Source organism: Mus caroli, chromosome 9, assembly GCF_900094665.2.
Source record: "Mus caroli chromosome 9, CAROLI_EIJ_v1.1, whole genome shotgun sequence".
Taxonomy (NCBI): domain Eukaryota; kingdom Metazoa; phylum Chordata; class Mammalia; order Rodentia; family Muridae; genus Mus; species Mus caroli.
The window spans coordinates 55,391,942-55,406,269 of record NC_034578.1 but is presented as its reverse complement, the minus strand read 5'-3'; the positions used below and the strand labels follow the sequence as shown (position 1 = coordinate 55,406,269).

The 14,328-nt window shown below is 44.6% G+C and overlaps 1 protein-coding gene and 1 pseudogene across 1 annotated transcript in view; both read left to right on the top strand.

Moving 5' to 3' along the window:
- Window positions 1-14,328, top strand: part of Rec114 (REC114 meiotic recombination protein) — an 87,022-nt gene that overhangs the window by 31,873 nt on the left and 40,821 nt on the right. The window contains exon 2 of the mRNA XM_021172887.2: window positions 305-394. Coding sequence (XP_021028546.1) covers window positions 305-394 — 90 coding nt within the window. The remainder of the gene's footprint in view (window positions 1-304; window positions 395-14,328) is intronic.
- On the top strand, window positions 8,902-12,398 carry LOC110301382 (annotated as a pseudogene).

Genomic DNA, 14,328 nt, shown 5'->3' with positions numbered 1-14,328 from the left:
CAAGGGGGAAAGGCCCCTTGTGGGTGGGACCATCTCTGGGCTGGTAGTCTTGGGTTCTATAAGAGAGCAGGCTGAGCAAGCCAGGGGAAGCAAGCCAGTGAAGAACATCCCTCCATGGCCTCTGCATCAGCTCCTGCTCCCTGACCTGCTTGAGTTCCAGTCCTGACTTCTTTGGTGATGAACAGCAATGTAGAAGAGTAAGCTGAATAAGCCCTTTCCTCCCCAAGTGCTTCTTGGTCATGATGTTTGTGCAGGAATAGAAACCCTGACTAAGACAATTGTCAACATTTTTTCTCTCTTCAAGGTTTTTGAATCCAGTGAAGAATCTGGGAGTCTTGTTCTCACGATCGTTGTATCAGGTCACTTCTTCATTTCCCAAGGACAGACACTGCTGGTGAGTTGTATGTCTGACAGCCCGGTCTCCACTTGTAGCTCTGTCATTTCCTTGGGCCCTCAAGCTTCTTCAGTCTTAATGAAAGTCATTGTGTTCATCTAACTAAGGATGTTCTAGCATGCTTTAGCAGTGGGAAATTCAGAAACATACTGATTATTTTCTGCCTTAAAGGAGTCTTGGATCTAGTGATCAAAGTAGATCAAAAGATTATAACTAGCCAGAATGATAGAGAGTTCTTAGTTAGATTGATTGAAGATAGGCTAGCCAGGTAGAGAAAGCAAAAAACAAAAACAACAACAACAAAAAAAAAACAAACCAAGAACAAAGAAAAAAAACAGCTAAAAGAAAAGAGAGCATGCTGCAGCTCACTGACAGGGCCTTCATAGAGTGCTGACTGTAAAGAAGCGCTTGTCCTTCTTGTTCTCAGTGTTAGACAGTTTAGGAAGCACACAGAGTGTTTAGAATAAAATAGGCAGGCTGGGTGCAGTGCCATGTGCATGCAATTCCTGTGTTCACAAAGCAGAAGCAGAATTACAGACTAGAGGCTAGTGCTAGTCTACATTATCCAGTGAGAGCAAAGAGGGGGAGAGGGAGAGGGAGGAGAATCATCCAGTCACGGACCACTTTGCTGGGACGTTCGGGATCTGTTTGGTAGAAACAATATGAATAAAGAGAAGACAGTTAGCTTGTAATCTGATCAAAGACATTGTCCTAGAGAGAGACGGTTCTGTGAGCTGAGTGCATCATTTCCTGGGCTTGTGTCTATATAGATGCCAGAAAATCATATTACAGATATTTACTAAATAGCTGCATGGCATCATAATTTATTCATTTACTGAGCAGTTAGTTTACTTTTTAGTTAGTTTTTTGGAGGAAGAGCCCGAGGATATCAGAGTACACAGCATAGGCAAAATCCCATCCTTGTGGAGTACCACCCTAGTGACAGGAGGCGACATAAGCAAGCATATGGGTATATGTCAAGACCTTAACTTTACATATTCCTTTCCAAGCTCTGTTAAAATACAATGGCAGGATCTCATATATGTGCATTAGAACGGCTCATTTTCCACTAAGTGAAATACGGTGTCATGACCTCATACTGTGAGACTTGCAAAGCCAGCTTTGCAGTCTTGGTGCTTTTAAGAGTCGCAGTGTGAGTGGCCTTGTTTTCTCTCTACCTGCTATCCTAAGGGCTCTCGTGTAGCTTCTATAAAGAGTTCTCTAGATGGTAGCCATGCTTCTGAGAGCTGTCTGGCCGGTTCTCCCTGTCAGTCATGGGTCTTGCAGAGTGGCAGGATCCAACAGTCCCCCCCAACCCCCATGCTTGTTTTCTTTCATCGGTCATTGTACAATGTTGTTAAAAAACTAGTCAAGGTTTCTTTGTATCATGTGAGGAGTGATGGTTTTTTCATTGACTTTACAAAACTAAGCTTACTAAATTCAAAACAAACCCTGCTAAGAAATGTAAGAGGAACTCTACCCTGCAATTATTTGATGCAGATTACAGTAATACATACATCAATCATATTTATAATTCCTCAATTTTTTTCAAAGTTATTTTGGCTATTTTGTTATTTGCATTTTGGAGCTGCTTTGACTCTGTAAATCAATTTGGGAAGAATTTACTTGTTACTATTGAGTCGTCCAACTCACGGGCACATTTTAATTCTCCACTTATTTATATCTGCTTTAATTTCTCACAGCAGTGTCTTATAGCTAGAGATTGTGTGTGTGTGTGTGTGTGTGTAGAAAGTTATTACTTTATTTTATGGGAATACAAATCTTGTGTAAATAAAAAGCTCTTCCATTGTTGGCCTCTGGCAAGCTTTTGTATCACTTTTGTTGTTTGATGACAACAAGCAGCCACAGTTGACAGGTAGGAGCAGCAGCGGTAGGTGGCGCCCTCTAGTGTTAGAGTTCTTGTGTCAGTCTCTGGTACAGGTACTCTTAGCCCTGGACAAGTGGTAGACCTCTGTGTAGACCCAGGAAGCCAGGATTTCTCAGCTTTGGGCAGTGGCTTCTAGATCTAGGTATTGGGATTCCCTGCTGCTTATGTCATTTGAAACGGGAAGATCGTCTTTTAATCTGGGCCGGAATGAACAAAGGAAGCTTGCTCTCTTTGCCTCTTCACTCTCAGAAGCAAGTCCATTCCTTCACTGGCATTAGAGTCTACTTCTTCAGGATTCCAGCATCTACTGAAGATCAGCTGAGACATCTAGCCTTGAGGACTGAACAACTGTTGGATTCTTGGACCTTCTATTGGTAGCTGGTTGGATATCCACATGTACATGTATGTATATAAAGGAGATTTATTTAAATATATACATATATATGTATATGTGTATACCTATATGTGAGTGTGCATATATATGTATGCATACACACATAATACATACATATAATTTTTTGAGACAGGGTTTTTCTCAGAGTAGCTGTCCTGAAACTCACTCGGTAGTCTTGGCTGGCCTCAAACTCTGCCTGCCTCTGCCTCCCAAGTGCTGGAAGTAAAGGTGATGCCCCCACCCAGCCCCCATCCATTTTCATTCTATTACTTCTGTTCCCCTAGAGAACCCTGACTAATAGAAGGCCGTTAATACTACATCCATTTGTCAAACCAACAGTAACGAATCTCCTCCCAATAGCTTATGAAATGAACTCTCTCCTAAGGAGCAGGTCTAAAAGCCAAGTAGAAAGTGGTTGGCCATTCCCACCAGAATCATGCCACTATTATACCAGTGTGCACCCGTGAGAGCTTGCCTGGCACTCGAGGGTCACCACTGGGTAAGATCACTGATGGCTCTTCTCCCTCAGCTGCCTGCTTAGCACTTGAGAGCTGGTCAGCAGAGAGGAAGGATTGCACTGATCACCCATGCCTTCTGGGATGGGCATTACCCACCCCTGCACAGGACTTCTGTTCAAACTTCAAAAACAAACTGTACCTTTAAAATTATCTTAGAGAGTAGCAGGAGTCCCCGTGACTTCTCCCTACATCTCTAGTTTTAATGGCCCTGGCCCTGGCCCTGGCCCTGGCCCTGGCCCTGGCCCTGGCCCTGGCCCTGGCCCTCTCCCTCACCATTCCCCATAGGGCCCTCCTCCCTTTGTACCTCACTGCCTCCAGAGTTCCCCTCTGTTTTTGCATGTGTCATCTTGCCCTTTCGTGCTTCCCCCCTCACCAACCATGGCCCTCTTATACTTTCCTAGTTGCTGTAAACATTCCAGGTTAAATACATAGTCTAAAATTCCAAAGCTATGATCCACATGAGAGAGAAAAGGTGACCTTTGTCCTTCTAGGCCTGAAATGCTTTTCTCTTTGCTCCTTGGTTATTTCGCTTAGTATCATGGACTCTAGGTTCATTCATATTGTTAAAGATGTCGGGATTCCTTCTGCTGAGTAACAGCCCATGTGTATATGTCACAATCCCTTCATCTGCTTAGCCACTAATGGACACTTAGTAGAGAGTCCCACCTCTCTACTGTCATGAGTAATGCTACAACGAGCATGGAGCACAGGTGTCTCTTCCAAGTGGTGAGCTCATTTCTTTGGCCATGTGTACACTAATGGGATGGATGTCTGGATCGTATGCTAATTCTTTACATTTGGAGGATCTGTTTTTCATCATGACCCTGTTTTTCCAGTCCCACCAACCACCAGGTTGCTTTTTCTCTATATTCTTACTAACAATATTTTTATCTTTTTCTAAATAATCTGTATATTAAGAAGTATAGATAGGGTGGAGCTGGAGAGAAGATTCATTGATTAAGAATACATACCGCTCTTGCAGAGGACCACAGTTCAGCTCCCAGCAGCTCCTAACTACCCATAACTGTAGCTCCAGAGAAATCTGCTGCTGCCTTTGGCCCTCCTGGAGTATCTGCATGTACATGGGTACACACACACACACACACACACACACAGAGAGAGAGAGAGAGAGAGAGAGAGAGAGAGAGAGAGAACAAGCAATTTTGTTTAAAAGGTTTTGTTTTGTTTGAAAAAAAAAAAAAACATGGGATAGTAACTCATTGCAGTTTTGATTTTGCTGATTCCTTTCATCCTTGCTGGCTGTTAGCCTGTGCTGGGAGGCTGCATTCAGGTTTGATAGCGTGTGCTCCTCTAAACGCCTATGTGCTAAAGGCTTTACCAGAGTGCTATTATTGAGAGCTGTGGGATCTCTACAAGGTGGAGTTTAGTGGGACATCAAGTTCACCGAGAGGGTGCCCTTGAAGGGTGATGCAAAACTCCATCCCTTTCCTCTTACTCGGCTTGGTTTCTGGGGTACAGTTCCTCTGAGTGACTCCACTGTTATGTTCCCAAAACAATGAGAGCAACTGATGAGAGACTGGAACCAGTGAAGGCAGGAGCCAAAAACATTCCCTCATCAACTGATTGCCTCAGGCACTTGCCGCTGGTGGCAAGAATCTGACTGATTCTCTGTCCTTTGCCTGTTTTCGAAAGGGGTTATTTAGCTCTTGGAACTGCACTGAGTCTCTTGTGTATCAGCCTCTTGTCAGACTCAAGTCAATGTCTTGCAGACATTAACTCCCATCGTAGACGGTACCTTTTCGTTTTCTTGCTCACTCAATCCTGAACACAAGTTGAGTTTTGTTGAATACTTTTTGGCATCCATTGAAATGTTCCTTTTTAAAATTCTGTTAATATAATAACACAAATATTCAGTTCTTGCTGGGCTCAACAGTAAACGCCTTTGGTTCCGGCACTCGGGAAGCAGACACAGTCACTGTGAGCTTGAAGCCAGTCTGGTCTTCACAGTGAGTTCTAAGACAGCCATAACTGTAGAGAACCTATCTCAATAAACAAAAATGACAAATAAAAGTACTCAGTTCCCACAGAATCAGTGTTTATGGAATTGCGGTTATGTTGAGTTTCTCATATATTTTGGGTATTAACCTCCTGTTAGATTTATGATTTGCAAACATTTACGTACATTGTCTACACTTTTATTCCTGAATATGAAGCACTTGACTTTCAAAAATTACATATGTGTGTCAGTGTAGTAAAGCTAACAGTACATATTTAAAGAATATGTTACTCCTTAAGGGATAATTATTGTCAATTTATACATGGTAATTTTTACATATCCACAAAACAAGAACATGCAATAGCAAACACATTTGGATTATAACATATTTAACTTGCAATTTTATGGTGCTATTAAGATTATGCACCCTCTGCATGCATACTAATTAAGTTGTGTTATAATTTTAGGATTTTTCTCACGAGGTAGGAAAGGGGTGACTCTGGAAACTTTGGGCCCATTTGTCTTAGAGTGAGCTCTAGTGGTTGGTGGGTGAAGATGCTCTGTTTATATTCAGATTTTTGTGTACCCACCACAGGTCAGTTCTTCCAGGGAACCTGGGGGCTGTTACTCCAGGCAATGTTGTGTGTTTTCCTGGAAACCCAGACAGCTCAGCAAGGCTGTGCATTTCCTGTGCTGCCCTGGACAGCCATTTAAACTTAATTTCCCTTGAACTCCCAGGTCTCTGATTGCTATGCTCTGTGAGACTCCAGGGAGCACGTTATCCCAGGTTAAATTATGTGGGTGCTGTTTACTAATTCTCCGGGTTTCTATGTTGGTGGGGTACATTTGGCACCTGTGGCTGACCAGGATGCTGGAAGGCTCCATGCAAATCCATCTAGGCTGCTCTGTTGTCATTTACATCAGAGGGTTGCTATAGTGAGTGGACCAGGAGCTTAGCCATGTTTTCATCGTGCCTTGTACTTGGCCTCAAGTGGATTCCTCCAGACTTGGCTTTTTAAGTAGGTTATTCCTTGGCCGTTTTGGGTTTTTAATTTTATTTCTAACCACACATAAATGTTGCCATCTTAACTCTGTTTAAACACGCGTGCCGACGACAGTAAACACCCGTCTTGCCCAGCCGTCACCACCATCCATCTCCAGAACTCTCTTCATCTTGCAGAACTGCAGTTCTGAACCCATTAACTAGAAACTTCCCTCCCCATCCCCAGACAGTGGGAAGGACCCTTTACTTTCTGTCTGTAAAATCAAGATTATTTCATACAAGTAGAATCATGCAGTTTTCTCTATGTGAGACCAGCTTATTTCACCTACATGTTTAAGGTCCGTCCGTATTGTAGCATGTGTCATAGCTCCATCTTTAAGTCCTGTCCATGTTGTGTAGCATGTAGCTCCTTTCCTTTCTAAGACTGGGTGAAATGCCATTGTTTTTACATGCTTCATCTTGTTTACAGTAGATGTCAGTGGATATTGGGTTGCTTCCACCTTTTTTTTTTTTAAGCCTGTTGTGAGTAATGCCTGCTATAAGCATGTATCTATGTATTCACCAAAGCTCTGCGTTCGGTTGGTCTGTGTGCACACTCATAAGAACTACTGAATGTTCTGCTCCATCTTGACTGTCAGGTTGATTGTGTTGGAAGACGTGTAGGAACTGACTAAAGGACACTTTACTTTATGTCTGTCAGGCCATGACCGGAGCGGCTACATCATGAGGGCTCCGACCTTCATGAGGTTTCACATCAGTGGCCTGAGTCATTGGTGGTTTAAACTTTTGAATAGATATTGGGAGCTGCTGGCACTGTGGAAAGTGGGACATCTTTGGAAGAGCCGGGTTGCTGTGAGCATGCCTTCTAAGGATATAGCTTATCCAGAAACCCAGGCTCAGAAACCTGGAACCAGGCTCCTCTGGACTGCAACCTGTTCTGTGCCAGCATTTACCTTCTGTGTGCTAATTCTTCTCTCAGATATTTTGTCATAGCAACAGTAAAGCCTAAGTCACATGGTAATTCTGCATTGAACTCTTTAAGAAACTATCAAGTTGTTTTCCGTAGTGGCTGTGTCATTTTATGTTCTTCACAACAGTTACAGCGTCCCAGCCTCTCAGTGTCCTGCCTGTACTTGGTTTTGTTCTTTCAAAATGGGGATGTATGGCTCAGTGATAGCTTACCTAGCCCTCAGGAGGCTCTGAGTTAGATCTGTGTTTGCTGGCCACTTATAGAATTTCTTTAGAGATGTCTGTCAGCTTGCAGAAGCACAGATACACACAAAGAACATTGCTTCTTTTCTCCTAGGTCTCTTGTCTCTTCTTCCTGTCTATTCTTGCAATGTAGACAAGGTGTGTTTTGGCTGAGCACCGAGAGACTTTTTTGTTGGAGAGACTTGTAGCTTACAGGAGATCGGCTCTATGCAGCGCTGTTCCCTCCTTGGGTCACACTTAGTAAGGATCAGTGGCCACCACATCACTGCTGCCTGCTTAGTCTGTTGGCTTCTCCCTTCCTGGTGCAGAGATTAACAGTGATAATGTCTTCAGTGGACTGCCATCTTTCCCCATTTCACAAACCCGTATTTGTTAAAAGTAAGGAATGGGGCCAGAGAGATGTTTCAGTGGATAAGAGCACTGGCTACTCTTGCAGAGGACTTGGGTTCAGTTCCCGGCACCTACATGGTGGCTCACAACCATTTGTAACTCCAGCTCCAGGGGTTCTGACACCCACTTCTGACCTCTGTGGGCACTGGGTACATATACAGTGCGCATACATCCAGCAAGTAAAACACTCATACACAAAAACTAAAACTTCATCTAAATAAATAAGTGGGACCACTTGTTATTCCTTTGGGCTGTCTCTCCAGATGTGAAAACACTGTTTCCATTTCCCTCTTCCTTTAGAAGTCAGGAAGCCAGAGTCTCAGACCAGCATTCTAGAAATAGCCCACAGGGGAATTATTTCCCAAGCCACTCTTTTATGTCAGTCAGTCCTGCCCCCACCCCCCCTGCTTGTCTTCACCTGAAGGAGACTCAGTGAGCTAGCTTGAGGCAGTTTAGTCCTGTCTTCTAGGAGCCTGGGTCATCCCTGAGGTGATGGAGCTCCTGGTGTTTCGCTTTCATCTTTTTATCTTTCACACTCAGCGCTAATGTTCTGCAGAAAGAAATCTTCTCTTTGTTTACCATCAAGAAATGGTTCATTCCTGTTTAAGTGAAGCTCTAACCTTCAAACGCTGTTTTAATCCAGTTAGTTTTTTTAAAAAAATGTTCCCCTATATCAGTCTGAGAATTTTCAAGAGGGGGATTTAGTACAAGTTTTTGAAATGAAGTCATTCCTAGATCAAACTCTTTAAATGAATGCCAGTTCCCTCCCCTCCCCTCCCCTCCCCTTCTCTCTCTTTTATTTTTTTAAAGAATGATTTATTTTATGTATGTGAGTACACTGTAGCTGTCTTCAGACACACCAGAAGAGGGCATCAGACCTCATTATAGATGGTTGTGAGCCACCATGTGATTGCTGGGAATTGAACTCAGGTCCTCTGGAAGAGCAGTCTTAACTCTTAACTACTGAGCCATCTCTCCAGCTCACACTTCTCTTTTCTTCTGGCAGAGTTTCACTGTATAGTCCAGACTAGCCTTAAGCTCACAATCCCCCTGCCTCAGCTTCCTGAGTGCTATATACATCTCCATAGTAGTCATCTTCCCTTTGGCTACCTTTCCCTGAAGAATACGGGGAGACAAAATTCCCCATGGCATTATCGTCCTTGCACACGTTAGAACCGTCGGCAGCAATGACGAGAGAGCTGGGTAAGCAAGAGGAAAAGCATTTTACTGCCCCACGTCACTTTCCCGCTTGCACAGAAGCTTTAGATTGTATTCAGTGCTTACTGAAGACGAAGACGGTCCCGCTACTCTCCTGGGAGGTATGTGAGCCCTGTGCCTTGACGCCCCTGCCTTGTCTCTCAGCTCCCCTTTGGAATCTGAGACCATCCCCAGCACCTTAATGAGGAACCTGTGTGCTGCTGTTCCTTCTCCTGGGCTGGGGGATTGGTTGGTGTAGGGCCAGGGCTGCCCTCTGCTTCCAGAGAGTGCCATGTGAGAGCATCCCCCAGGGGACGAGCTCTGTGTCCTTACACTGCAAAAGGAGTGAGTGAGCAGAGGCAAGTGAACCCACTTCCCAAGCTGAAGCTCCCCTCCTTCTACAGTCATGCTTGAGTTGCCCCACACAGTCTGATCCTAGAAGAGGGAGGGGTATAGGCTGTGAACTTGGGAAAAACAAAACACCCACAGAAGTGTGTCAGTCAGCCACTAACCTGCAGCACTCAGTTGTCTTACTTGCCTGCCTAACACTCCTTCCAAACTGATGTCGGTGGTGGCTTGTCCTGGATGCTGACTATGACATTTTAGTGTAGAAAGGGAAAATACACTCAGAGCCCTGGAATCGGGATTAAGTTCCTTTTTCAGTTCAGGGAAGCTGCCTTGGCAAAGTGAGATGACTGCCCTGGGCTAGAGTAAATAAGTGTCTCTTTCAGTGTGGCTTTGTTGAATTTTGTGATTTCACAAGTTGTTACTAGGTCTTAGGCAGACTCTTTGCTGGACCACAGACCTTTAAACTAGGAAATTATTTCTCATTCCAGAAGGGCTTACGGGACAGTCAGCTTCTAATGGAGAGAGTGTGTGTAAGCATTTGGCTTCCATCAGCATTGTTTTATGGTAGAAACCCATCAGTGTTCCGCTGTCCCTCTCGGGTTTCCCAGCATCCTAGAAGCCAGTGTCCTTCACGTTTCCTGTGAAGAAGTACTACTGAGATTCTGTCACTGTGAAGTACTACTGAGATTCTGTCACTGTGAAGTACTACTGAGATTCTGTCACTGTGAAGTACTACTGAGATTCTGTCATTGGTGGTACTGCCATTTTTCTCTGTGTTGTAAAAATGTTAAATCTTAAAAATCTTCTTTTACTCTCTAATTGGCTTAGTTTCATTGGGATGCAGCTTGTAGGGGCTAAGTTCACTGATGTGCAATAAACCTCCAGTGTACTGTGGAGCGTTCCCTTGGGCCACTGTATTTGTGACTGGTTTCTGTTGTTGTGACAAAATACCCTCCCTGCTCTTCTTTCTGGTCCTGTCGATTTGTCTGGCCTCACGAGAAATGTGTTCTTTTGTGTCTGGCTTCTGTACCTCTGCATGGTTTTGAGGCTTGTGTTCGTTGTTGAATGAGTCATGTTCTTTACCGTTGGCCACATTTCACTTATGAACGTACCGCAGTTTACCCATCTCTCCGTGGATGGATGTTTGGGTTATTTCTAATTTGGGACAATTATAAATGAAGCTACTGTGAACATTGTGTTGATTTTGTTCTTCGTTTGTCAGAGCAGACTGTGGGTAGCCATGGCTATTCTGGAACGCGACTCCGTAGACCAGGCTGACCTCAAATGCACAGAGATCCATCTGCCTCTGCATGTCAAGTGCTGGGATTAAAGGCGTGTGCCACCACCACTGCCTAGCCAAAACTGTGAGCATTTACCTTCAAGGTTTCATATATTACCTTAATTTCTCTTGGGTAATACCTAGGTATAGGATTATCGAGTAGTAAGTGAGTATTTGAGTATTTAATTTTACAAGAATTTATCGAATAGTAAGTGAGTATTTGAGTATTTAGTTTTATAAGAAACTTCTGTGCTGATTTAAGGCGATTGGAGGAACTCTCCCAGCAGGCATGCTTACTTGAGTGCCAGTCTGTGCAGTTCCAGTTGCTCTGCAGCCCGTGCCCTGACATTGAGGCGTAACTCTCCTCCTGGATGCCTGGCGAAGCATGTAGTTCATGTGGATGTTGGTAGCCTCACTAATTGTGTCTCCCAGAAGCCTTTCTAGGGTTGCCCTCGGTGAGAGCTGCATATCTGTCTCCCCAGAGGCCAGTGGCAGTGTAGCCTCTAAGCACAGAGTAAGGACTCCTCTGTGTCTGAGTTGTCACCCTTTACCGTTTTACGGGGCTCATCTAAATTGATGTGTGCAGTTGTTGGCTATTCTATGAATCTTTCACAGTGAAATTTGGGTTATTTCTAGTTTTTAACTATCAAGTCATGCTATTAAAAGCATTTCGATGTGTATCTTTTGGTGAACGCTGTATGTTGTTTTCCAGTACTGCCTCGGAGCAGACTGGCTGAGTTTATAGAGCAGTGCTTCTCAGTGAGTTCTTAAGGATTTGGGTCTTTTGTTAAAGTGCGACTGTGGGCTGAGGAGATGGCCCAGCAGGTAAAACTGTTATGTTCTGACCCCCAGCACCCTGAATAGCTGTGGCCATTTTGTTCCATGCCTGCCAGCTATTTCATATTGTTTCTGTAACATGTCTGCCAGTCATTGACACAGAGAAGTGACTTGGCTCAAGGACATGCTGACCACACACCTGTTTTGTTCTGTATGTTCTGAATGTTCTGTATGAGGTTTGATAATCTTAAGAAATTCCACAAAGCCTTATGTAGGACCCATCAAATCAAAGGTCAAGATGAACTGTTGTGTCTAAAATGGCTTGAGTCAGAGCTGACCACCAGGCAGCCCTTCCTGTACCTATGTATGAGCTCACTGTGGCTTTTGTGGCTGACACTGAAGAATGCTACTAATAAGCCAAACATTTATGATTATAATACTCATGCTCTGTTATCTCAATGTTCTGAAATTCCCCTGTTCACCACCCGCCCACCCCACCCCCACCTTACTCAGAACTAGTCAGCCTAAGGATCAGTTGACAATACTTTGCCTAGTGAGCCAACTGCTCCTCTCCTTGCCCCTTAAACTTTTTTACCTGTTTTTCCCTATAAAAATTCTACTCTGAGAGCAGACTAGCACTACAGTTAGGCTCCCAAGTCCTTTTTGTGATCCTGGATATCCAATATTATCGTCTGTGCTCAATAAACCATTCTTGCTTTACTGAGATCGGTGCTGGCTTGGTTTGAGTTGGTGATTCCTGAACCCCCACAAACAGCACTGGCTATACAAGCCCAGTGACCTGAGTTCCAATCCTGGAACCTGCATAAAAAGCTGGATGTCCTTTCTCCTCGTTGGGCGTCTGAAGGCAACACGGGTCACCAGCAGCTCTACTGGAGTCACCCACGGAAGTTCAGCCAGGGTTCTCGCTCTTGGCGAGTCTGCTCCAACCGCCACGGTCTGATCCGCAAATACCGGCTGAACATGTGCCGCCAGTGCTTCTGGCAGTACTCGAAGGACATAGGCTTCATTAAGTTGGACTAAGCGACCTTGAATGGATTGTTCGACTGACTACCAAGTGGAACTGATGATGCTAGTCTCTGTACACAAAGAATAAAAATGTGAAGAACTTTAAAAAAAGCTGGATGTGGGGGCTTTAGAGATTTCTCAGTGGTTCAGAGCACTGGCTACCCTTGCAGAGGACCACGGTTCTCTTCCCAGTACCCATATGGCAGCTCACAACTGTCTGTAACCCCAGTCCCAGGGGATCTGGTACCATCTTCTGACCTCTTCAGGTACATGGTGCACACACATACGTGCAGACAAAACACCCATGAAAAATAAAATGGGGCAGAGGAGCTGGATGTGGTGGTGCACGTCTGTAATCCCAGCGCTCCTGTGGCAAGATGGGAGGCAGAGAGGAGAATCAGCCCCAAAGCTTACTGGCCAGCTAAGCCAGTACACACGGCATGAGAGCAGACATAGCAGAGACTGCCACACAAGTGGAAGGGGAAGACCAGTTCCTGAGTTATCCTCCAACCCCCATATGACTGCTGTAGTCCACACATACACACACAAAGTTATCCTCCAACCCCCATGTGACTGCTGTAGTCCACACATGCACACACACACACATACAGACATACACACACACACACAAAGTTATCCTCCAACCCCCACATGACTGCTGTAGTACACACATACACACACACATTCACACATACACACACAGTTATCCTCCAACCCCCACATGACTGCTGTAGTCCACACATGCACATATTTTCTCTCTCTCTCTCTCTCTCTCTCTCTCACACACACACACACACACACACATACACACAGGTACACATAAAGTTATCCTCCAACCCCCATGTGAGTTCCATAGTCTACACACGCACACACACACTAAAAATTTAACATTGCTGAATGTGAACCAGCAGGTTCAAGCATCCTGGCAAACTCCAGGGAGATGCTGATACCACCAGTGCAAGAGCCCACCATCTGACCAGCGGTAGACATACCTTTTTTTTTTTTTCTGAAGAATCTTCCCAAATATTGTGCCTAGTTTACATTCCTGTGAGTCTCAGAGTTCTCCATATTCTTGGCAATCCATCCCTGAACTTTTCTGTTTTCATTTTAGCCCTTTTGGTAGATATGCTGTGATTCTTCCTTATGGTTGTAATCTATATCAGAGCTAAACCAGGAAGGATACTGTCATTTGAGTCTGGTTTGTGTAGAGGAAGCTTAATCCAGCAACATGGCTGCTCTGTCAGGGATCATACCCAAAGACCTTTTGGTCTGTGTGATTCAGCTGGAGTGAGGCACCTTTCATCCGCCTAGCTGGAATACAGACATGCCCTTAGTATGCACCTTTAATCCCAAACAGTGAAGGTAAAGTTAGTTTGTAGAAGGAAGCAGCTATGTTTGAAAATGACATCTAATTGAACAAGTGACAAATCAGAGACAGATTTGACAGAATGAGTCAGAGATAGGATATGCCCAACAGACAGGCAAGAGAGGAGACTTGGCGGTGTGGGGAGGGGGTCAGTTCAGCTGAGTTCAGGCAGTACAGTGGAGTGCAGTGCAGTGCAGTTCTGTGCCGTTCAGTTGAGTGCAGCTGAGTCCGTGCAGTTCCATTGAATGCAGTTGAGTTCAGCTGAGTTTGTGCAGTCAGTGAAGTTCAGTTCTTAGAGTTCAGAGGCAGGTTTTCCAAGCAGAGCAGCTCAGCGAGAACCCGAGAGAAGCCAGATTGAATCAGTCAGCTAGGAGAGGAGTTTGATCCAGAACAGCTGAGTTGAACCAGCCAGCCAGAGTTCAGAAAGAACCAGAAGGGGTGAGCTTACTCAGCAGTGAGTCTCCAAGAAGACAATTACATCTGGAAAATAAGAGTTATATTGACAGGTTTGTCCTCACCAAAACACACTTTGAGACTTGGTCCCCATGCAGAGTTGTGATGTAGAACCGAAACAGGCAT